This window comes from Centrocercus urophasianus, unplaced genomic scaffold (assembly GCF_019232065.1).
Source record: "Centrocercus urophasianus isolate 14NV4802_14NV808 unplaced genomic scaffold, USGS_Curo_1.0 seq_10, whole genome shotgun sequence".
NCBI classification, from domain to species: domain Eukaryota; kingdom Metazoa; phylum Chordata; class Aves; order Galliformes; family Phasianidae; genus Centrocercus; species Centrocercus urophasianus.
In genome coordinates, this window is record NW_024884142.1 from 74,513,664 (window position 1) to 74,539,308 (window position 25,645).

The 25,645-nt window shown below is 36.6% G+C and overlaps 1 protein-coding gene across 1 annotated transcript in view; it reads right to left on the reverse strand.

Moving 5' to 3' along the window:
- BTBD9 (BTB domain containing 9) overlaps positions 1 to 25,645 on the reverse strand; it is a 111,380-nt gene that overhangs the window by 18,486 nt on the left and 67,249 nt on the right. The window contains exons 9-10 of the mRNA XM_042810863.1: positions 18,842 to 19,031; positions 8,231 to 8,338 (exon numbers count right to left, since the gene is read on the reverse strand). Of these exons, the coding sequence (XP_042666797.1) occupies positions 8,231 to 8,338; positions 18,842 to 19,031 (298 nt within the window). The remainder of the gene's footprint in view (positions 1 to 8,230; positions 8,339 to 18,841; positions 19,032 to 25,645) is intronic.

The following is a 25,645-nucleotide window of genomic DNA, read 5'->3' on the forward strand; positions in this document are numbered from 1 at the left end:
TTGAATAGCTGATTAACAGCAAATACATACAAATATTTTTAGGGGTAGGAGACAGAATCACGCTCTCTATTAATCAGTTCCTTTGTAGCATATAACGTAACACTGTATTCATCACTCTTCTCTCTTGCATTCCCTTGTGCACCACTTCATGCACCACTCATAAAAACTTCACATTTACAGCAACTGCCCTTCTATTATTGTTGATAACATCTAATTGACATGTCAAACCTCCATGGAATGCAGTAAATTGAACCACAGCCTCTAACAAGAACGAAACAGTGAAAAAAGTAAATCAGCATCAGCGCCTTCTCATAACAGCAATAGAAACATACAGAGGTTTGCTAATGGAAGGCAGGAAAACTATAGCCCTTTATCCTACCAAACTGAATTATCTATTAACCTCACGGTCAGAAAACAAAGCCTGCTGACTTCAGACTCAAACTTGCGTGGGCTGCCTAGAAAAAAAAAAAAGTAAATACATTCATGACTGCAATAATTTTAGCGATGAAACTGAAGTGAATTACATAAAAACAGCAAATGCAACTTTTGTTTCTGTTATTGTGTTGTAGAACAGAGACAATGTAACTGCGCTCCTTTCTGGTTCTGATAAAACCAAATTTAGCACGTTGTTCCCAACTCAGTACCTTAATACTGAAGTATACAGAGACAGAGTAGAATAAATTAGGTAAAATTAACAAGCATCATTTCAAGAACAGAATAAATGATGAAAGAGCATGAAGTCAAGTCAGGCAAAATTGTTGAAACAGCACATAAAGGAAACAGGCAGAATGACTTCATAAATATAGCTGAGGTGTATTAAAACTCATTAAGGAAAAAAAAAAGTTTACAGAGATACAAGCAAAATAATGGGATGAAATTAGGTAACACAATGTTCAGTAGTGGCATTGACAAAAAGAAAATTCTCACTTGAGAACTCAGTGTAAAGTGCAAAATGCAGAAGGGAATCAAACAGATGGAGTGTTATCCTAAAAACCACACCACATCCACAAAGTACAGAAATTCCCAAAGGATGAATCCAAAGATATAATAGTTTTTCCATTTTGTGATTCATGGATATAATTTGCCCTGGTAAAAATACTACTGTGAATAAATCAATGGCTTAAAACCGCATGTATCTTCACACAGGATACTTGTAATGCTTAAGACTACACTTGTTTTGTCCACCATGAGAAAATGTTGACTTTTCCAAGTATTAATGAAATTAGATCTCAAATATCAACAACCTAATTAGGGCAGATCCTTAGAAATAAAAGCGGAATGTCACATTTAGCATAAGATGCAATGACATCTGTCTGGCCTCCCTCACTATACAGGGAGATGTCAGCACTTGCTATATTTAATGACTTTGCCTGCAAGAAAGGGAGACTGCAGACAGAATAGTAATTCAGCATCTTGTTCATGAACTTTTGGGCATCTCTGTTTATTGGGTTGTTAGATGACCTTATGCAATAATCAATATCAAAGTAAACAAACACATCTGCAAAACAACATTTAAGTATTAGGCATCCCTTTTCAATCTCAAGCAGAAAAATGGGCCAGTTGCACAGGAGATCTATTACTTGCATGACTTTTTGTAGTAATATTGATTCACAAAGGCGCTGAGAGTGTGCATGTACATGCATTCAGCTATAAGCATACAAACATAGACATTTTCAAAAGAGAGAATATGTTCTGCCTCAGTGAGTACAATCCAATGTACTGCCACAGTGCATATGGAAGGATTCTCCTATAGGATAAAAAAACAGGCACTGCTGATACTATGGGTATTATTGGGTATCAGTTGTATTCCCTCAGGCAGGACTGAGCTAACATCCAAACTGACATCAGTAATACTGTGATGTTTTCTTCATTGTCCTCGCAGTAATGTGCTGAGAACATGGCAGTCCCATGAATAGCAGAGCAAAGCAAAAAAAGCCATACAACCAATGCATGGAGTGCATGCAGAGCTGCAGCAAAAGAAGCATATGGTAAAGCATTCAAAAGAGGCATATGCTGAAGTTAGCACCACCTTGCTACTCTTTTCAAGGCTTATTTAATGACCTGAAAACTTTCTTGTGATCCTGGATCTCTGTTAAGAAACGTAACTTGAAAAAAAATAGACCTTTCTTAATCAGACTAGACTCAGCTAAAACAAAGGCCAACAAATTAAGTGCTAGAAGCAGTATTTATACACCTCGGAGTGCCTCCTGATGTTCTGAAATTGTATACAACTCTGGTTTCTGTCTGTGAAATCTTATTTTTTATGCTTAATAACGCAAGTCTTACTTTTTCTTTTGCTTTATGAGCAAAAAATACGAGCATATAAACACCAAGTAAAATATGTACTTAATGCCTCAATTGGCTCAATAATTACACAAAATGACCCTTTATATCTGTCTGACTTGCTTCAGCAGGCATTACTAGCAGCATAATGAACAGATTAATGAGAACCCTCAGTTCATTTCTGCGAAGTGCAACTTGAAATTGAGCTTAACAACATAGCAATTTCCTAGACATCCTCCTTAACTATATTTCATCTTTGTATCATATGAATGTGTCTGCACAAAGTTCTGCAACTCTGGAGAAAACATTTCGATTACCTAGAGTTGCTATGAAATTAGCATCACGTAAAATACTGATGAACTGTGGTTGAAGTATATTCTGTTTGACATAAGAGGTACAAGAACATTTTCACTATGAAATTAACTCCACGTAAAGCAGGATGAGCTGTGGTTGAAATACACTGTTAACGTAGCAGATACAAGAATATCTCTTTTCATCCCGTTCCATTCTGCTAACTTGGCAGCTCAGGTGTGAGGCAGAATGAAGGATTATACAAAATTGAGATTTTTTTTTTCTCAGTTTAGGTATGACAGGATAATACATGCATGACAGACTAATAGCAAACAACAGAAAAAAAACTTAGCTTATGGAGAGCTGGAAAGGCAAAACAGCTGATAAGTGCTCAAGAGGTTTTATTATGGGACAAAACAGTCATATGAAAGTGGTTAAGGAGAAAACAGTGGTTGAAAGTGGATGCAAGTAAATACTGCAGTGGGGATCATAGACTGCACTGCAGGAATCGGAGCAGAACAGGAGTTAAAAACTGCTGCTTGTGCTCACGTATGAGGAACTACATATAACACAGAATCACAGAATGGCTTGGGCTGGGAGGAACCTCAAGGATCATCGAGCTGTGAATATGTAACACATACTGCGTGCAGTTATGAACAAGGGTATTCACACTCTTCAAATATTACCTCTACAGCAAAAGAAATGTTTACGTCATGATAGATATTACAAAGATTTCACAGATGTACACACAGGAAAAAAAGAATGAGCAAAATTGAGTTTGCCACTAATACTAGGCAAACAAGAACTATTTTCTTAGTCTGTGCTCTTGAACAACATGGAAAACTCCATTATGCATTCAAAAAGCTGTTTAGAACAGTTAAATTCAAAAGGTGTTTTTAGCCTCAGATCTCTCCAGTGTGTTCTCCAGCTGTGATTTGTTATCAAAGGAAATAAGCAGTGTCTGAAAACTGGAGATGCTTAAGGGACATTGGTTTGACAAAAATCTGAAACACTGGACAAAGTTGAAAATTATTCTTGAAAAAATCCCTGAGGATAGTTAAAGAAAAATAAATCTGTTAATGAATCTTGTGTCAGTGCCTCAAAGGGGCATCACATGGAAGTATTCCACATAGAAACTATTAAAAAAAAATTGAGGGGGAACTCATTTCAGAATTTAGAAATCGAAATACTTATTGCATAAGATAATAAACAATGGAAATATGAAATTAAGTTTGGAAGCTTTTGAACATCTATCATAACAACAGTATACTTTGCATATAAAATAGCAAACGAGTTCAGGAGAAAAAAAAACCTGACATAATGCAGTATGTTATAAAACTTCTGAAAATAAAGTCATACCCTCCACAAAGAAAATGATAAATCTGTCTCTAAACTACCATATAGACAGTTAATATCAATTGCTATAGAACTGCTCATAAATAAACAATATTAGATATTAGATTTCTTTTTCTCCTACTGGGCAACTGAACATAACACATCTGCTATCATGGATCAGATCCATTTCACAGGAAATACTCATGAGAACATTCAAAATGATACTCAGTTGATAACCTTCACGACATCCTGTTGCATATTTGTCTTTACAGGGCTTCTTTTATCAAAAGAATCATTAGCTTTGAGGCCTGATGTCCAATGGCCTTTAGATCTTGTTTTTCATTTGACTTTCAGCCTTTTTATCAGCAAATTTTTCTAACAAGTGCACGCCTCTACTGTCCAACACTAACACACTCAAGCCAGCTTATCATACATGTCTTAAAAAGTAGAATGAGACAATGACTGTTTTTTATTGCTGTCCTACTGGGTTGAGAAAAGCAGTTTACTGTGGAAATCTACACTGAGAATTTTAAAACTGACAATTACACAGCCACTATGCATTAACTGGCACTCACTTAGGGGAGGTAAGCAAGCTTCCCTGTGAAGATAACAAACATACAGCTTCTGTCTTCAGCCTTTTAAAACTGTGAGAGATAAGGAGGTTAGGAATACTCTGGCAGATCCTACCTTTGAGCACTGAACTATTAATTTACACAAAATACTACATTAAAAATACTATTAAAACAATGCAAAGCGGCATACTGAGAGTTTATAGGGAAACTTCATAGTTCAGTAGACTGCCAAAATCAATACATGCTTTTTAAGCTGAATTCAATTTAATTTTCTCATTGTTTTGTTTGCCACGTGCTGATCATCAAAGATGTGCACTGAAATCTGAGCCTCTATGGGTCATCCAACCCCTCAGAATCACTCAGGTTGGAAAAGACCTTAAAGATAAGTCCAACCACAACCTACCCATACTACCCTAACAACCATCTGCTAAATCATGTCCCTGAGCACCACATCCAAACGGATTTTAAACACACCCAGGGACGGTGACTCAACCACTTCCCAGGGGAGCCCATCCCAGTGCCTAACAACCCTTTCTGTAAAGAAGTTTGTCCTGATATCCAACCTAAACTTACCCTGGCGCGACTTGAGGCCATTTCCTCTTGTCCTGTCACCTGTCACCTTGTGCCGGAGATGCAGCAAAATGATTTGGCGATCTCACAAAACACTTGTAAGGCTATGCACTAATGAATGACTTCAGCAAAAGATTTTAACTCCACTGAAAGATTATGCAGAAAAAGCCAGGCGGCAAAGAGCAAAGCAAACAGCTCTTATCCATGTGTCTTTGAAGAGAGAAAGAGCGAATGGAGAATATAAAAAGTAAATTCTTTCATTGCACGTATTCCATCTCTTTGAATGTGGGCCCCTGTGAAGTTTTAACTCTCTCCACTTTCATTTGCTACTGCAGCAGTAGCAAGTTATTTGTTGAGAGCCTGCTGAAGGATATTTAATACAGACGTAATGCAAGGAAGAGTAAGCGTGGGATTTCAGGGCACCATCACCTACCTAGAATACCCTCACATACATAAAATCTATAAAAGAAACAGAGATAATTTGAGGTACACTTTTTGGAAGGTGTTTGCGTTTCGGTCTCACAAAAAATACACATATAACGTTATTTTGTAACAGCTGGCTTGTTGCTCTGCAAAGCAGTCAAGCTGACAGTCTAAGTCCCACGCAAGGACTTATCTCTTGGATGTCTTTTTTTTTTTTTTTTTTTTTTTTTAAATAGCAAAGTTGCATAAGCCTAAGTAATTACAATTTTTATACTTTTAAGGGCTGGGATGTCCCAGTTTTCATCAAAAAAGTAGGATTTGGCTGAGACAAACCACTGTTAGAATCTGAATAGACTTTGTTTCTTGCAGAATAGACAAATGCTGCATTCATAAATATATGTAGGCTGAAGAGATAAGGGTACTGTTAATTCCATCCTATTATGCCATAGTCTAATTAAGGCAAATTGCTAAATGTGGGAATTTTAACTGGCTGCCTAAACCCCAGGGTGAGTCAGGCACTGCACACAAGTTTGGCTCTCACCTATCCTTGAGAAATTCCTGAATTGCTTGAGTCCTTAAAAGACATTTTGAGGAAAAAATCTCTCTTTTGGAGCTGTGCTGTTTGCATAATATACCTATAGTAAAGGAAGGACAAAGACAGAAAGACCAGCATGCTGGATCTGAAAGTCCCATATGAAGTAAGATACCTGTACTCTGCTCATCAGGCTATAGAACATTTCATACAAAATCTCAGTCTAGAACACATTAGATAAAGTAGCTTAGATAAGAAATTTAAAACTCTGCACTAGAGAAAAAAATATTTTTCATATATCAGGAGTACCTTCTTCATTACCTGATAATAGTAAACCAGACAAACTGCACCATCTCTGCCTTACTGTAGCATTATTTAATTTTCTCACTTTCAACTTGCTTTAAGATTTATTTTTAAATTCCCAACTACAGAAACAAAATTAAAAACACGGATCCATATATATTCCTATAACAGACTGGTTCAATTTTCTCTTATCATTAAAATGTTTCCCTCACTGTACTGAAACCTTGCCCAACAAGTGAGGGACTTGATTCAGTGCATGAGTCACTGACTTGTAAGTCTTCTGTTCTTTAGAACCAGATCTTGTATTTATTGAGAACAGATAGTTAGAGGCAGTGTTGAACACTATAAATCTGCAGACTTTAAATTTAAGACTGTCATTTCATAAGGTGGATATATGTCTGTCAGAGCAAGCTAGTGAAAATGCAATTTTCTAATTCACACGATAATAGTTCCTGAAGCTTTGAGAACTTCCAGAGCAGTTATGTTTTGAGTCAGTACTTTGAAGTATATCATGAAGGACAGCCACCTTTAGCTCAGGAGTGCACTGATTTTTGTCCAAGGTTAAGGGTTTCAAAAACATGTTCTGAACACAGTGAAAAGATACTTGAACTAGGATGTCAACCAGCAATTTAATCCACACTGCCCAAATGCTTCTTTTGATTGTCCTAGACTATTAGTAACAAAACGTAAAAGAACAGCACAAAGCATTGTGACTTTTTTCTGGTTTCAGCTTCCCAGCGCTACCACTGCTGGGGCAAACAAGATGATGATGTTTTTTCCATTAAATTGAGATGTCTTTGAGCATGATTACAATTCTGTCTCCAGCCAGGATTTCTGCTCACCACTACCACGGCTCCCTTACAGGCAGTGAAAGCACCTGTCAATTTCTTCTTCACCAACACCCCTAAAACTACATTGTAACTGCAGGGAACATAAATTTTAGCAATTGTGTATCAGCAGTGTTGCAACTTGGCACAAGCACAGGACGGGTGAGATCTGTCCCCATATTAGCTAATAACTTCAGTTTTGCCCCACGAAAAAGAGAAAACGCATCTTCTGGAAAACTACACAAGAGGGGAAAGAAGAAAGGAAATAAGTTTTTTCAAAGTCTGAACCTCCCTAAGGATCATCATAAGAATCATTCAGGAGATTGTATACTACCAACATTCACTGAATGCTGAGCACGCCTGACTTCTGGATATGTAGCATGGATAATTTTGCAGCATATCTTTTAATTCCAGCTGGAATTAGAAATATCAAATTGTTTAGGGTGGCTATCAACACTGAATAATTTTTCCACATTAGATTTTTATCAATGGACTCAATAATTACAGAAAGGCCAATGGAGAGTATAAATCTGGAGAGTATTCATACTTGAATTCTTCTGGTTGAAGTATACAAACAAAAATGAAAGGGTTTTGTTGTCAGTTTCCTTTGTTTTTATCTTTTTAAGAAGCATGGTTTTCTTTCCTATGGAAGGGTCCTGTTCAAAAGCAGAGGTTCTGTCTTATATGCACTGACCTCATGATCACCACAGAGAAGACATTAAGCTTAGATAAATGAGTTCAGTGGTTGACTTATGGTTCAGGCCCTACTCTCATTTCTTCCACTCCTTTCAACTCTGTACAAGGCATTTGTGTGCTCTGATAGGAGCAAAATGCATAGTATTCATCTATCTATCCACAGATTCTGGTTTGAAAGTCTAGATATTTAACCAAATATGATGCTACAACTTTGTGATGCTGTATTTGAACAGTCTGGAATTAGTTATCCACAGGCTACATAACCATCATTCCTTTCATAGTTGAGATATCATCTATGTAAAGATAGAAAAGAAAAAAGAAAAAAAGAAAAAAAAAAAAAGGAAAACCATTTTTCAGTTCTGCTTTGTGCAAATACATGGGAAAAAAATCAAACTCACTTGCAGGAAATCTTTGTGCGATCAGCCACCATGGTCCATTGCTGCTGATTTGTTGAAACCTCTATGTAGTAGCTGTAGCTTCGATCATCACAGTCCCAAAGCAGTAACCTAAGTATGAAGAAGCAGTTGAGTATAAGTAAAACAAATGCCAAACCAAGATGCTTGCTTATGTTTCCTAGTCCTGTACTTCTGCCTCTTAATCCTTTTTATATTAATTTTATATTAGTATGTCTCCAATGCTCAGGAAGGTCTTTACTGTTATTGCCATCTCAATGTTATCTCTACACTTATTATCCTAAGGCCAGTAACTGACTTAAAATAATCATCTTACTAACACTATTCTATGACATTCACCCAATTACTTCTAATTTATTTGAAAGTCAGTAAATGAACTAATCTATTTGGCAAGTGGCATTGCCTCCTTGAAACCTTAGTCAAAGATCTTTTTTCAAAGGTCATTTAAAATGGGAAAGATAAAAAGATACTGCTGACTAAGAGGATTACACTGTCTTCTTAACTAGATTTTTCTCTTTTTTTTTTTTTTTTTTTTTTTTAAATATATAAGAATTTTTTTTTTTTAAAGGCAAGTAAGAAAAATGGGAAGTCTCAGTTCTAATTTATCATAATATATATAAGGAAGGAAGCATGGAATTCTTGAGAAAATTGCTAAGGAAAAAGGAGAAAGAAAAAAGAAAGAGGTCTCAAAGGACCCATTCCATATGCATCCTCACAAATGTGCATCTCTACAGGAAGTGGCTAAACAGCAGAATATCCCAAGTTGGAAAAGATTCACAAAGATCACAGAGTCCAACTGCTGGCTTCGCACTGCACCACCCAACATTCAAACCCAATGTCTGAAAGTGTTGTCTAAACACTCCTTGAACTCCAGAAGCTTGGGACCACAACCACTAACCTGGGCAGCCTGCTCAAGGGCCTAATCACCCTCTGGTGAAGAACCTTTTCTTAATGCCCAACCTGACCCTCCCTGACACAGCTCCATGCTGTTTCCTCGGGTCCTGTCACTGTCACCAGAGAGCAGAACTCAGTGCTGCCCATCAGCTCCCCTTGTGAGGAGCTACAGCTGCCATGAGGCCTTTCCTCAGCTCTGGCCTGAACAAACCAAGCGCCTCAGCAGCTCCTCACACTCCTTGCCCTCCCAGAACTTTCACCATCTTCATAGCCTTCCCTTGGATGCTCTCTAACAGGTTTATGTCCTTACATCATGGCACAGAAACCTGCACCCAGTGCTGGAGGTGAGGCCACACAGTACAGAGCAAGGAGGGACAACCCCTCCTCTTGCCTGGTGGCAGTGCTGGGCCTGGGCACCCCAGAGTACGGCTGGCCATTGGGGCTGCCAGGGCACACTGCTGACTCATGTTCAACTTGCAACCAACAGAATCCCCAGATCCTTTTCAGCCCCTCATTCCCAAGTTCACATGCACATCCAAGATTGCCCAGTCCCAGGTGCAGAATCTGGAATTTCTTGGACTGAAGTTAATCTTCATGCTGTTGGTGATTGCCAAGCCCCCCAGTTTATTAACATCTCTCTCAAATGCCTCTCTACACTTGAGAAAGGCAACACCATACCTTCAAGACCTGTATCCATGTCATCAATGAAAATATTAAAGAGAACTGTCCCTGAAATGGAGCCCTGCAGAAACCCACAAGTGACTGGTCAACATCCTGATGAAACCCCATTTGCCTTTGTCCTTTGAGCTGGACCTGCCAGCCAGTTGTTCACCCATCAAGTAATGTGTTTGTTTAACTACACACTAGATACTTTGTTCAGAAGGATACTACAAGAAACAGTTATTGAAAGCTTTGCTGAAATCCAAAAAGCTTGTATCAATTATTCCCCTGTGAAATTTGGGTAACCCTGCCATAAAAGGAAATTAAGTTCATTGAACAGGACTTCCCCTTTATGAACCCACGCTGTCTGTGACCAATGACTGAATCATCTTTTATATGTTTCTCAGTAACTTCCAGAATAAGCTTCTCCATAATTTTGCCACGCATTGACTTGAGATTGACAGGCTGTAAATACTGGTATCTTCTTTCTGTTTCAGTTAGAGATGACTAGATGCAAAATCAGCATGATGATAATAATGCTCTTCAAACTACCCAAAATTTTGAAATAGCAATATTCTGAAGTGCACAGTCCACATTATGTCTGCTGTGTAAAACCATGCTTTGCTGATTTTGTTTTTATTAAAACCTTTGTTCTCTGAACCCTAACACAATACTTAGATGGAGAATATATACCATACTGCAACATACTGGCAGTATGTGGCACATACTATCTCTTGATCCTCAGGTTCTGTTTCCAGTGCCAGCTAACAATTCTTAGAGCAACAAATTGTTGGATTTTGTTTACCCCGGAAATTGCTAGTTAGTCAATGAACCTGCTATAGGCAAGTAAACAAAGAGCAGCTAACCATCCAAAATGGCTACAACTGCACTGATGACTTCAATCAGAGTAACGACAGCCACACACAGAGAACTGTGAAAGCCAGGTAAGACAGCCAATCTGGATTCATTCTTTAGCTGAGTGGAATAGCTACTGCAGATCCACACTTTTCAAAGTGTAATAGACAAGGATCCAGTAATGAAAATAGCTGAGACGTTTGAAAAGAAAAGCAACTTGTGCCACTCTGCAGATTTTCCCAGGCAAAGTTTCAAGCTGTCTCTCTTTAATCATATTTCAGAAGAGTGTTCAAGTTTTATATTATGAATTCACTTCTTGTTGAGAAAATCTTTCTTGCTTTTAGCTGCTACTTCTGCTGGAAGAAACATTAACTGCAAACATTATTGCTCACTTCTAACATTGAAAAACAAGACAGCTAGAGGGGAAAAATGACCTCACCATTTGCTGAACACAGAATCCTTTCTCTTACAGAGAAATGTTGTCCAAAGCAGTAGTTGGACTCTTCAGAAAGGGCTTATTAAGGACGTGTGACTGTATTGTTGCTTTAAAAACAGTGCTATTTCCTTCTGTTTAGAGCAATCTGGTTAGTTCTTTATTTTCCATTTTGGAATCCTAGCATTCAAAGTGGAATTGGGTCTACAGGACAGGCAGATTTTAAACAAACTCCCTCAATGCCCTCAGCTAAGCCCAGCTCATTAATATTATCAAAAATAATGAGCCATCAAAAGTAGCTTTAAGAAGCTCAAACAAAACACTTAACAGAAGCCTTTTTGTACATTTGAATACTCTGCAAATGAAAAAATTCAGAGCTGGCAGAAAAAATAAAAATAGTTGCCCACAGCAACATTTAAGGCTTAACTAAAAAACAAAAGAAAGAAACAAAATCCAACCCAAGGCCTCATCAGATCTTCCCCTTTCTGCTATTCAACGGCTAGAAGGCGTTCAAATACTGAGACTGAATGAAGCACACTCTCTGTTTTAAAAAACAAACAAACAAAAAGTTTATGAGTTAAAATCCTTCATCTGTTAACTACTAATACTATGGTAGTTGAATTGATTGAATATCTATGTTTAGATGAATCTTCCAAATGTTAGAAAGACAGAAAAGAAAAAAAAACATACATAAATTTGTTTTCTTTTAAATGGTTGCTAAAATGTAGCTAATTATGGTTTTCAATAGGATCCTTTTCATCATAGAAGCTCAGTCCTGTTTCTTTGATCGAAGTTTTCAAAAAGTTTGAGTATCAGAAGCATGCTAGTGAATGTAATTACAATTAACAATACTGTAATCAAAACTGGCTTGGCTTCTGAATAAAAGGCTAACTGGAAATATGTATAACATACTTTTTTTTAAGAATGTGTGCAATTGCTCTCTCCCAAAACAACTTAGCCCAAGTTAAAAAGCTTGAAAAAGCATATGACTTGGGATTATTACAAAACAAACAAACAGTGAAAGAAAAGTGGGAAGAATCTTTCCCAAAATAACTCAGCATGAATGCTTAATGAAGCTTTTTCTTTCTTTGGGACTTGTGAAAGAAAAAAAAAAAATTCTTACTTCACCTCTCTGCAGTATCTCTTGTAAGAGACAGGAAGAAGACTTTACCATAGAGTCTAGTTCAAATTTATCCTGCATGAAATGTCTTTCTGGATAAGCAGTTTGATATAAAACGAATATTCACCAGTGCACACTGGGCACAAGGATCACTTTTTATGCCAGGTACAATAATTTTTCAAACACATCCCAGGCAAGTTACCAGGATAAACTTTTGTAGAGAAACTGTGTTTTGCTATGATGGATATTAATTCACTTCAATGAAAATGTCAGGACTTGCACTGGAAAGGCAGCTCTTTAAAGTAAAATTCCCTGTGACCCTAGAACTCTCTATATTAAAATAAAAAGTTAGATTAGCTCTTGTTGGTAACCTGTGCCCTCAAGATAAAGAAGGAAAAACTGTATAAAGCTTTATCCACATCATTCTCTGGAAGATCATGAGTTTAAACATATGGCTAATATGCCACTTCCTGGGCATTTAAGCGTAAGCCTGTAATCATTTAATGTGATACTATTTTTTCCATCACACGCTGAAGATGCCTCATTTTACACAATAACCAGTTTTCAAATGTAAATAAAATTTCATGTTATAGGTATGGGAAACTGACTGTATTGTCTGCTACATCAAAAGAGGCTGCCGTGCTTTCTCAGCAGTACCTCCCTGAATGTCATGTGTTGCCCTGTGATTGACTGTTCTGTGCTTGTGTGAGTATTCTGTGTTGTCCCTGCAGAATCCTCCCAAAGACTGTTACTGTTCAGTTCAGGCTGCTATATAACTATTTAAACAAAAGGTGATAGCAGAATACCAAACAATGGTGAAACTTACATGATGGCATTCACTTTCTAAGTCAGCATTTATGAAATACAGCATACACATTTCATAGTATTATGCTCATAAACAATTTGCACATGCTTACAGAAACTCCAAAGACAATAGAAAACCAAAACATGAGGTAATGACATTTGTTCAAAAATGGGGAAAAAGAAAAGCAAGCTCATGGAATGAGTATTTTTTTATATAAAATTATAATCACATTTTTTACTCTGGTTGCCTATAATCTCCTTATATTTTCTGCAGCAGAAAGTTAATCTTTTTTTTTTTTTTTTTTTTTTTTTTTTTTTTCCAGGATACTCCAAATGAGTCAAACTCCTGCATATTTTCCACGTGCTTAATGCGATCGCTTATTCTGAGTCATGATCTCATGCTCAGTTCAGGCAAGAATAGAAAATGAGCAGTAAAGAAAGAAAAAACTTTGTAAGGAGAAAGTGGTATTGAATATCAGAAAGTGTAAAAGCTGTACAGGATGATGATATAAGCAAACAAAGAACACATTAAAGCTTCCTGGTACCACTTATTAATTTAAGAATTAATCTGAATACCAAAAACAAAAGAGTTAACCATAAAGTATGGATATTAATAATAAAGTATTCAAAGAGATTAAGCGGGGATAAATGTTTAATCTACTTTCACAGAGTTGCAATACATTTGTATTTACTTTAATCTGAAAGCCACTATGGTACAGAAGAATTCTGCCTCCCTCTGCTACATGTTATTATAGCAAGTCCTGCTCTTCATTCCATTTTGGAAATTCATAGAAAAAATATAAAGCTAGCAGCCAAAATTGCAGTGTAACAGCATTAGTTTTCTGTACAAGATAAATGTAGGGGGAGTTAAAGCTATTGTGATATGGCAGCCATTTCAGTATTAAGGCTTTAGCCATTTAAAAGTTAAAAAAAAAGGGAATTATATCATGTCTATTATGTTAAACATGCCAATTGCTGCCTTTCTGCATCTAGTTACATTTAATATTTTTTTCTGTCATTGGTAAGTGCCTTTTCAGAGAGGAAAAACAGTGAGGTTATTTTCTCTCCAGACAGACAATGGTACAGAAGAAGCAGCAGAAGTATGTTTTTCCCTGCTGACTGTTTCAAGTAGCTCATGAGCTGTAGTATGGAAGAGTAATACAGTCATTATATTAAGTAATAAATATATTTTTAAAATTTCTATAATCTAAAGACATTCTTTATTTATAATTAATTTTAAACAAAAGCTTTTCCAGTTCTTTTCTAGCAGAATTTTCTACTGATCACTGACTAAAGGGTCATAAATAGGATCCAGGGAACCACAGGCCTGTCAGCCTGACCAAGGTACCAGGAAAGGTTACGGAGCAGATCATTTTGAGGAAGATCACATGCCATGTGGGGGACAATTGGGGGGGATCAGGCCCAGTCAGCATGGGTTCACAAAAGGCATGTGCTTCTTGATCAACCTCATCTCCTTCTATGATTGAATGACCCATCTGGGGGGTGAGATGTAGTCTTTTTCCTAGACTTCAGCAAAGCCTTTGACACTGTCTTCCACAGTATTTTCCTAGAGAAGCTGGCAATTACTGGCTTGGACAGGTACACTCTTTGCTGGGTAAAGAACTGGCTGCAGGGCCAGGCCCAGAAAGCAGTGGTGAATGGAATGAAATCCAGCTGGCAAGTAGTCATGAGTGGTGTTCCCTAGGGGAACCACTTAGGGTTTTTCCTATACAATATCTTTACTAATGACCTGGATGAAGGGACTGAGTACATCCTAACCAAGTTTCCAGACAAAACCAATTGGGAGGAAGTGTTGATCTCCCGAGGAGTAGAAAGGCCCTACAGAGGGATGTGAACAAATTGGATAGCTGGGATAAAGTTCAACGAGAACAAGTGCTGGGTGCTGCACTTTGGCCACAACAACTCCAAGCAACGCTGCAGGCTTGGGGCAGAGTGGCTGGAAGACTGTGTGGAAGAAAAGGCTGTGGGTGTGCTGGTTGACTCTTGGCTGAGCCAGCAGTGTGCCCAGGTGGCCAAGAACTCTAATAGCATCCTGCCTTGTATCAGATGTAATGTTGCCAGCAGGAGCAGGAAGATGATGTATTCAGCACTGGTGAGGCTGCAACTCAAGAACACATTTGCCAATGTGCCTTCTAAGCAATTAAGGCCACCAACAGCATACTGAGTTGTATCAACAGGAACTGAATCAGCAGAAAAAGGGACAGAGATTATTCTCTCTTATTTGACACTCATTAGACCCCTACTGGTATACTGTATCCAATTTTGTATCCCAATACAACATTGATCTATCTAAGCAAATCTAGCAAAGGACCACCAAGACATTCTAGAAGCTGGAGCAGGTGCACTGAGAGACTGAGGAAAATATCTTGCTCAGCCTAAGAGAGCTTGAGATGGTGGAGGGATTCTACAGCATTTTTCAATACCTGAAAGCAGGTTATCAAAAAGAATGAATGAGGCTCTTTTCTCAGGTACACCATGGGAGAAATATAAGACAATGTTCATAAACTGAAGTTCCAGATGGCCTAAAGCCATGAGAAAACAGGAACCACATTAAAGAGAAAAAATGCATGGTGTGGAAAACTAAGTATTGGAGTAAGCTGCCCAAAAAAGTTGTGGATCTCTTTTCTTGAAGGTTTTCAAGACCTGTCTACATAAAGCCATGAATAAGATGGTCTTAGTTCTTTCCTGGTAATGCTATTTTGATGAAGAGGCTGGACAAGATCACTTTCTCAAGTCCTTTCCAACATGACTGATTCAAAGATACTAAAATAAATTGACAGATCTGGCAGAAAACACGCAGATAACATATAATCAAGAATCATTCAGCTCTCTGTACATTTCTAATGCATATTTGAGCACCAATAGCCCTGCTCTTCTCAATACTCAGAGTTTAGTTGCCATAGTAACACATTTTGACTTTGAGGCTTTCTTCACTGGAATTCTGATTTCTAGAAACTAAAAGCATCTACTACCCTTTCAGTTTTTTGGTTTTTTGGGTTTTTTTTTTTTTAAGAAAAAAAAAGTTTATGTATTTAGTATCTCTGATACAAACATACTTAATGGCATGCTGATGTCTCCAAATGTAATTTCTAATTCTTCCGTTAGAATCTAAACCCAATGACTCAGTTTCTGGGGAAAGAACAATTCATGACATTCTGTAGTGTGGCTAGCCTAAAGGAAGTGCTCCTGGAAATGTTATCCTAGTGGAAGAATGAGGTCGAGGAATTTTTCAAGTAAGCATAATAGGAAAACAGGCAATTAATACGATTTAATCCGGTCTGGAAGATCTGCTAAAAAGAATAAATAACTAACTCTTCCACTTGCATTAAGATGAAATAGTAAGACTTCCAGCTTTGCGTCTGTATGTTACTTGACCTTTGTTCCAGCCAGAGATTTCCCAGAGTCAGAGATCTTTGTCACTGTCTTCCACATTGCAGAGTAGGAGACATGTTACAGAGCCATGCCAAAGAAGCAGCTGCTATGTAGTAAAACCGCCTTCTCCATTTGAAGGGGCATCCTTTCCTCATCTGCCTATCATCTGACACAGATATTAGCTTAAAACACTTGTTTTTTTTTCTAGACAGAACATGAAAATGAAAGGATGACATACTGCTAACATCTCTCTCTCCAGGCAAGGCAGGATATCATGTTTATCAGATCCTGATGCTGCTGCTGCTGCTTATTATTGTCATTTTTTAAGGAAAGATGTTCATTTTGCTTGTATTGTATACGCAGGAAAAGCAATGAAAAACAGATGAGACTGATCTCATATATTTAGTATAGCACATAAACAATTAAATGCTTATTCACTTAAAAATATCTAACAAAAACGCTTATTATTTTGCTCTATATGCTTCCCAATTGTGCAATTATTTCCTGACAACCAAAAATCTCGTTCATCTAATACATCATTAAATATTAAGTTTTATTAAAAACAAAACAAAACTAACAACAACAAAAAAACAAAAACAAAACAAACAAAAAAATCCAAAACTCCTGCTTAAGAAGAATAAATGCTAGCATTACATTTAATACAGAAAAGCCAAACTATTGCACTAACTTGAAGTGACAGTGATTCACCAATTTAAAGACAGCAGAAAATTCTGAGGCTGGGAAATAGAAGGACTATGAAATGAAAACAATACATTTTAGTTAATACACTCTTCTCTTATTCCTTCACATGTGCAAGTCTGTGCTGCTACTTCAAATTTAAGCTCAAAGTGGCATGAAAATGTCGTAATTACATTTTCAATTACCTCTTTAAAGATATCCGACTACCGTATCTTTTCATTTTTCTACTTGCGATGCAATACTTAATTTAACAATAAAAACATCAAACTCAAAAGCATAAAATATTCACTGCCAAAGTGGAAAACTGCCAACTATGCCTCTTATTCAAGTTGTTGCACATGGTGAGAACAGTGCTGGACTCACAGTATGCATAACTTGTGTAGCAAGGAAACAGACAAATCAGTACACTTGTAATGGATAGAGTCTGGATTTCTGACTTTAAACTTTCATGTTTATAATATCACAGCAGTGCTACAAGCTGAAAACAAAAGACAGAGCTTTGGAAGAAAGGAACCATTTATTTTCATGATTCAGGGATACTGGAATTTTGTACTTTTTTTTCTTTTTTTCTCTCTGAACTCAGTTAGAAAGTCTACTTTTCGGAATACAAATGTAGTAGTAGACAGAGAAGAGGATCCAAGAAAACCAACCACACTCTGAGGCATTTTTTTACACCTCCTTACTGATTATTTCCTTCAGCCTAAACAGTTTTAGACTTCCTTTTTTTCCATTGCTGGAAAACAAAAACTGGCAATTATGAAATGTCACATCTCACTCACTAATCAACTAGTCTAAAGAGACAACTGATAGGCAGATGGCACAGATCCTAGCAATACATACCTATCTTGGGCCTCTGCTGCTAACAAGGACCTAACCTGCAGTTTCTACATTCACTCACTAGAGCTTCAGCTTCAGAAAGCTTTCTTTTTTATCACAGAATTAAATTAAGTTCCTGACAACACACTCTAAATTTACAGAGAACAAACAGACATCAAGACAAGGTTTTGAGTGCCTGATTTTGTTAAACAAAATCATTTACATTCTGAATCTGAAGTTGGAAATTCTATTTTCTTCTTCACCTGTTTACAGTCCTGTTCTCCAATCTATTTCCAAAGCACAAAGGAAAACTGAAGAAGTGCAAAAAGCTTTTACGTTACCCAAAAGCTGGTTTGTCATATCCACAAACATACCCACTGTGAGAACAGACCAGAAATACAATCCAGATCTATATAACATAATTAATCCAACACTGTAAAGCAATATTCAGTTTACTGTGCCCTTATTATATACTTCATATTCAAGTTAAGAGCTTGTGATAATTGTATAGTGAAAAGGAAACCTAGTTGACTCTGATATGATGGCTCTCCTCAATAAATGTTTCAGTTTTCACAATGAGATGCATATGAAGAACTGCTCACACTGTGATCACAAGTAAGGCTGCAATTGAATTTCTATTCTACTATAAATATACATCTTTAATCTTACAATTTGACTATTACTATTATTATGCCTTTGAAATACAATATTTTCTGGAATTGAACTGCTGTCTCTTGACACACAATTCATGTATTTAATTTTTAACATAACCATTATACTGAAATAAAAATGTCAAAGGACAATTACTAAACTAGACACCTCACTACCATAATTTCCAAACACCCTTTATTCTAAAGAAAATAACTGTATTCAGCAAAAGTCTCACCGTTGCCTTTAATTTAGAGAAAATAAACCCTCTTACCGTATAGATCCAATCATGTAGGGCTGTGCCAGTTGCACTACAATAGCTCCACTCCCAAGCTGATGGCACGTGTACCCAGAATCCCAATCATAGTTTTTTGTGTCTCCATTCAACAAGGCATTGCGACTTCTACTGACACCCTCAATCACACTGGCACAATCTGCAATTGTTGCAACATTTTCAGAAGGAACTGCAAATTAAAACATGAGGAAGATACACACAGTGATACAGTCAGAAAACAGCTCAGAGCTCAGACAGTAATGATAGTCATTGCCAGCAAAAAGACTGGAAAAAAAAGCACTCCAAAACTGAGCTATCAAAGTATGGTCAACACAAGGAAACATTAATTCTTGTTCAATATAAACTATGAAGCTCTGTTATACAAGTGTTTCAACATTTATTTTTGGAATTACATATTCACCTAATTATCTAATTACCTTTGTTTACATTTAAACCAATACAGAACTCCGTCGGTAACTGAGAGACTCCCAAACTTTTTGAATCTCATCATTCAGTAAGATGATGATTGGACACATAAAAGCTATGTAAGATGCCCTGTTCATATGAGACATCTATGTCTCACTCTTTTTTCTTTTTAAACTCTCTAGAAAAAAATTCAGATTAACAAGGTTGCAAAACACTGTTCTCTGAACATGCAAAAATAAAGGTTATCTGTTTATTCTTTTTATGTGGCAAAACACATTGAAAACACCATTTTAGCTCAACGATAATAAATATTCTTTGAAAAAAAAGCTAAGACTGTCAGCTTCTGATGAAGAATGACCAATATATGTGTGGTAACAATGAACAATTCAATACAATTTCCAAAATCTCATGCCAAACAAACCAGAAAATCAGAAAAAGAACAAATAAGCCAGAAGATGAAATGTATAAAAAATTTGAAACACTGACAACTAAAATCTAAGGTTATTTGAATTTTCACATAGGGAAACAAGTAATGTATAGTATAGATGAAAATGGATTTATGCAACATCTTAAATCCACTTCAGAGTGAAAACTTAATAACAGACAGTGATTTTCCCTAAAATATATATTAAAACTGCTATATCATCTGAAAATAGCTGACATACTGCTGTAGGAAATCTCAGAACAAATTTTAAAGTCTCTAGCCACAAAAGAGCTAATTTTCTCTGAGGAGCTAGGATTCCAGTACCTGAAGGGGGCATACAGAGAAGATGTAGAAGGGCTTTTTATAAGGGTATGTAATGATAGGACAAGTGGCTTTCAACTGAAAGAGGGCAGATTTAGATTACTTGTTTGGAAGAAATTCTTTACTGTGAGAGTGATGGGGTCCCAGAACAATTTGCCCATAGAAGCTGGAAATACTCCCTCCCTGAAGATGTTCAAAGCCAGGTCAGATGGGGCTTTGGGCAATGTGGTCTAGTGGAAGGTGCTCCTGCCCACCATAGGGAGTTGGAACAAGATGATCCTTAAGGTCCTTTCCAATCCAAACCATACTGTGATCACATGATTCTGTGTTTTAAGTGTGCTAGTGGTGCTGGGAACAGAATCTTAAAGTGGAAAAAAATCTGCTCATTTGCAATGTGCTCATAAAATGAGCTCATTGGCTCATTACAAGCCAAGTAATAATTCAAGGTAGCAAAAAAATAACAGTTTTCCCCAAATTTACTGCACTATCAAACTTGATAACATCACTGTGTGCTCATCAGAAACTAGTAAAGTCAGTGCATTCTTATTCTAGAAATGTCTTGATTTGGTATTATGAAACAGAGACATTCAGAAATTCTCAGATTCCTATGGGGAAGAAAGAAGCAGACATGAGGTGTACTTCACTAGAAATTATCTGAATAAAGCAAAGATCAACAATGCAAACAATGTCCACAGGCATCAAAACAGAATTTGCCTTGGTTTTCTTTTCTTCCCCTCTTCCCTGGCAGTAAGAGAACTTTTTGAGTATCCATTTTACTTAGGCATTAAAGCATCTTCTATACAGTGCTGCTTTTTGTAGGAAATAGAAGCTACCAGGTTAAAAAAACATGTACAAGATACAATGTCAAAATGAATTTTCATGCCAACACTCTGTGGAATATTCCAGACACTCCATGAGCTACATAAGTCATTAATTGAACACAATACAACTCAGTTCATAAAATATTTTACCTGTGTGCCCTCTAAGCTTCACCCTGCTCATTTTCACATTTATATTTCTCTACTTATCCACAGACTCACAAGATGTTACCCTGATTAGCCTAACTCCTTAACAGCCATACAGAAACTGTATTAGTGTACATTCACTGCCTTTTTTTTCTACAACGGTTAATTAGAATGTGATTCTAACTAATTGTAGCATGCAGAAGGTGTCATACTGCTTCTTCTCTCTAGGGGAGTCTGCCACTCCCTATTTTGAATGTTTATTATCTTCTTTAATATCTGCTTGATACATTTATTAAAAACACCATCTGGTGGGGACTCTGATCTGTGCTGTATTTTCAATTTTTCTGATTTTCTTCCTTTCTCCCATTAGATTTTCTGTTTAAATTCGGGTCACTTGTTTACAAGCATGTACTGCCAAAAAACAACAGTCTTGTTTTTATTTTCTTTTTTTTTAATTCATCAAGCATCCAGCTATTACAGTAACCAACTTTGTTAAAGAAAACAAAAGAAGAGATTACAAATATGGATTTTTTTTTCCCCACTGTTTATACTCTCACAAATTGAATTTGCTTTTAGGGAATGGAAAAGATGTTTACTAGCAAAGCATGCACATTCTGCAAGCAAACAACAGGAGGTGATTGAAGTTACATTATGGCAGCATCAGAACATTTATTAAAACTTACTTTTTCCTTGGTCTTAAGCTGCAGTATGGAGCAATGAACTGCTTGGTAGTATATTTAATTATAGTAATATTATCTTAATAAACTTGGATGCTTTTTAATCTGTTCAAATGCTTCCAAAATATCTGAGAAATAATCTGATTTATAAAGTAAGCTTCTACTAAATTGTAAACACCAATCTATGCCATGGATACTGCAATTGCTGAAACATACACAGTAATGCATACCACAGGCATTACATCGGAATGTGAAGACTTTAACAGTCATGTCTACAGCTTGGAAGAAAGAAAGAATTACAATTTTGATGGATTTTAAAAGAAAATTCCACTAATAATATTTTTCAACGTGCAATTGTCAGGTTGGATTAAAATAATTACATAGAAGACTGATTTTTCAGGTGCTGAGGCTTGTGATTTTCTGATCCCCAAAAGCATACCAAAAGCGTACAAGCCATTAGAATTGGGCATACTTTTACATAATTGGCAACCAATTATCTACCTACAGAGCTGTTTCACTGAACACTGAAGGCTGTCTGAAGAAAGCAATGACAACAGTCATTTCAGAAATGTCCTAGGAAATAAGCCTTTGTTGTAGCACTGGAAACAGGAAGAAAAAAAGAAACTGGAACCATACAAGCAGACCTTTATCGAAGATTCGGTAGCAGCTATGAAACTGACCACATCACTGTCCTCTTCTGTTGTAAGAGGAAAAAAAGAGGGTTTCTTGCAGTATTTAGATGGTCGTAAATTTTAATAATTTCCTAGGGCTATGGTTGCAGAAGAGATGACTTACAATGCTGGGGAAACTCGCATTGCTTTGAAAGAACACTAACCTCTAAAAAGAGAAGATACAAAATGAAATACCTCCGTGTGTAGTTAACATTAAACTAGACATGAAAACAGCACCTCTTGTGGTTTCCTTGGAGAGAGTCAGCAGAATGAATGCTGAACCACACACTAGAAACCAACACAACTGCTTTCTGTCTGTTATACATTTAAATGTGACTTTTTGCTGTTGTTTTTCATTTGCTTTGCTTTTCTTTTTTAATGACTGTCAGTGAGCAAAAGATGGATGATTTTTTCTTCATTTTTTTCCTTTACAAGTACTCTTAAGGTACTGAGTAGTGCATAAGTAGATGTTCACAGTGATTCATACGTATTGAATAGCATTCCCCAGAGGGTGAACAAGGACATTCCAGTGTTTTATATCTATCTCTTGCTCTTTGGTCATTATTCATTGTTCCCTCTTCCATATGTAATGCACCAGTTTAAAAACACTCTGATAGACTGAGACAGATCACAGATAAACACAAATTCATGTGAAAGCCTTCCACGCTGCACTGCCTATGACCTTAACCAAGCCCAAAGTAGGACGGTGGACTAGGCAAACTTGTGTGCTACACAGTCCTTAATTGCACCTCAGCAGGGAGCACTGATTAAAGGTTTTTTAACCACGGGACTACAAAAGAAATTAATATTTTTCTCCCTTTGCAGCAGATAAAAGAAATAATTTCCTATACATTCAGGGGAAATACATGTATGAGAAGCCCCTGACCTATTACTGTAGTCTCTTGCCGTTGGGTAGGTTAGAAGGTATCACCAAGCATCACATCATACTGGGTACTGCATCTGCATTCAGAGGACTATGCCTCCTGTTTGTAAAAACTTTAATTTGTTTTGGATTTCAGATTAAATATTAATGACTAAAGACCATTCAAAATTCAGCAGCTCACATTCATTAAAAACAAACACTGTGCTTTTGAGATTTTAAAAAATTCGCACCCCTGTTAAACAAAGCAGTTAAGTCAATCTACTGTGAATCCAATACGCAAAACTGCTAATGTGCATATGCATTTAGAGATAATATGCCAAAAGGAAAATTACATTTCCACTCTAACATCTGCATTAGAGAATAATTTCATATGATTGAATTAATTTCTGTCACTTACTTCATTTAACAAGACAACAAAGTGTATACCAACACTAAAACAGCAAGATGGTGCTAGAAAAAGTGCTTCCTGCTACTTCTACCTCAAAACTGTTAGTTAATTGTCAATGGGTGGTATCAGGACTACATCCAGTATTGTGTACTAACACTGTCTAAATCATCTTGCATACAAACTTTTAAATGTAACGTGTCAAATTAATCATCTGCAATGAAATCTTAGTATCTAAAAACACAGCAACATAAAACTGTTATTATGATGGCACTTCATTTTTATTATATGTTTAACAGTCTTTTAATCTTCACTTTACAGTGACAGCCATTAAATCAATACTATGTATCAGTAATAACATGTCTGATAAATTACCCTATTTTTATATACAGCTTTCTGATCAAGTTGAATAGGTTTAATGAAAATTCAGTAATTACTTCTAAATCTATAGGATCCCTAAACAAAAACCTCTGTGGTCTTAATATTTTGGAATGAGATTTGAAATGAGGAAGTCCTTGAATAGTATCTTCATTGTTGTTTGATAGGAGTTAGGGTCACAAAGGCCTTCAGAAATATGACATACGACTTTCAAGGAATGAGTAACATTTCCTTTTCTTAATTAAACAGTTTATAGAAAGAGCAGTTACGGTATTAAATTAGGTCAGAACAGACACATTTAATCCCATACTACATAAACAATGAAGTCAATAACTTGACCCAATACCACTTTTTTAAGGGTTAAGAATGAAGTTTCTATGCTCAATGAAACTTAGAAGCAACCCATTCCGATTACTGCATTTTCATATATTTCCTGGAGCTTTCCCAACTGCTTTCAATTCACTTCTACCTATCCAGTCACATAGAATAGAAATAAAACAGAAATTACAGCATTATGAATCACATTAGAGCATTAAGACACACCTTTACCAACTATTCTATTTGCAGTTACACAAAATTTTTTTTATGGAACTGGGACAGTCTGCTTGATACAGTGAGTCAGACAAAATGTTTCCTTAATAGTAACCATTACAGGTATGTAAAACCAAGCACTAAATGGATATAAGGTCATTTTGCTGGATCAAAGCTGTTGAGAGTATTTCTAAAGAGGAAACAGACATAATTTCTGATGGAACAGCCAGTGTCCCTGCACCAATTCACAACTGGCCTGTCCACAAGTGGTTCCAAAATCTTCCCATTTGTCCCTTTCTCACCATAAAATCTGCACATATTCAACCACTGCTGCCTCATTTGCAGTCATAAGTTGATCCACATATTTCCTCTTTCAATTAGCTACTCTGTGATTTCTTACTGCTTTAATTTTCTAAGAATTGCATTGACTACCATCACTTCAATATAAAAAGCTCTATGGACTTCTATTTGCTTATTGTAAATTACATCAAATGACGTACAGGTACAACTGATTTATCCACACTGAAAGACTGCATAGTTCCACAGTTCAGCACTGGATACTTATTAGTATATAGCCAAAACCCTGTTTACAGTAACCAAAAATGGGTTTGGACAGAAGTGGTGGATCTAATTAGAAGATTCTAGAGCAAAGAATGTATACAAGGACCATTACAATGTCCTTGTGGTATGTGCTGTGATCTCTCACATGCTAAGGTATGTAATTCAGTACACCTAGAGCTCCATGAGCTCTAGAGTCCATTCATGCAAACATCCTGTTATTTCTTCTTATCTAAAGGGGTTGGAAAGTCCAAGTCCCACTACATGTTTTCTAATACAAAAATGCAAGAAGTATGTCATGATGTGCTACAGAACTTCTCTTAAGATTGAAGTAGGTTTTTCATATCACTACCAAGAAATGACCCTTCCAAATTTTAACAACTATCAGGAGATGGTTTCAAAACTTGATAGCCCAGGATGAAGAGAACTATAACCACTGCATAGGTTTCACCAGCACCTATTGATAACTAATAGATTCTAAACAGCATATGCATCATTCCATGTAATTTTGCTGAATGTCAAATTTGTAATCCCACACTGCCTCAAGAGAAGGGTGTAAGTTAACAGCTATCCTTACAAACTCTA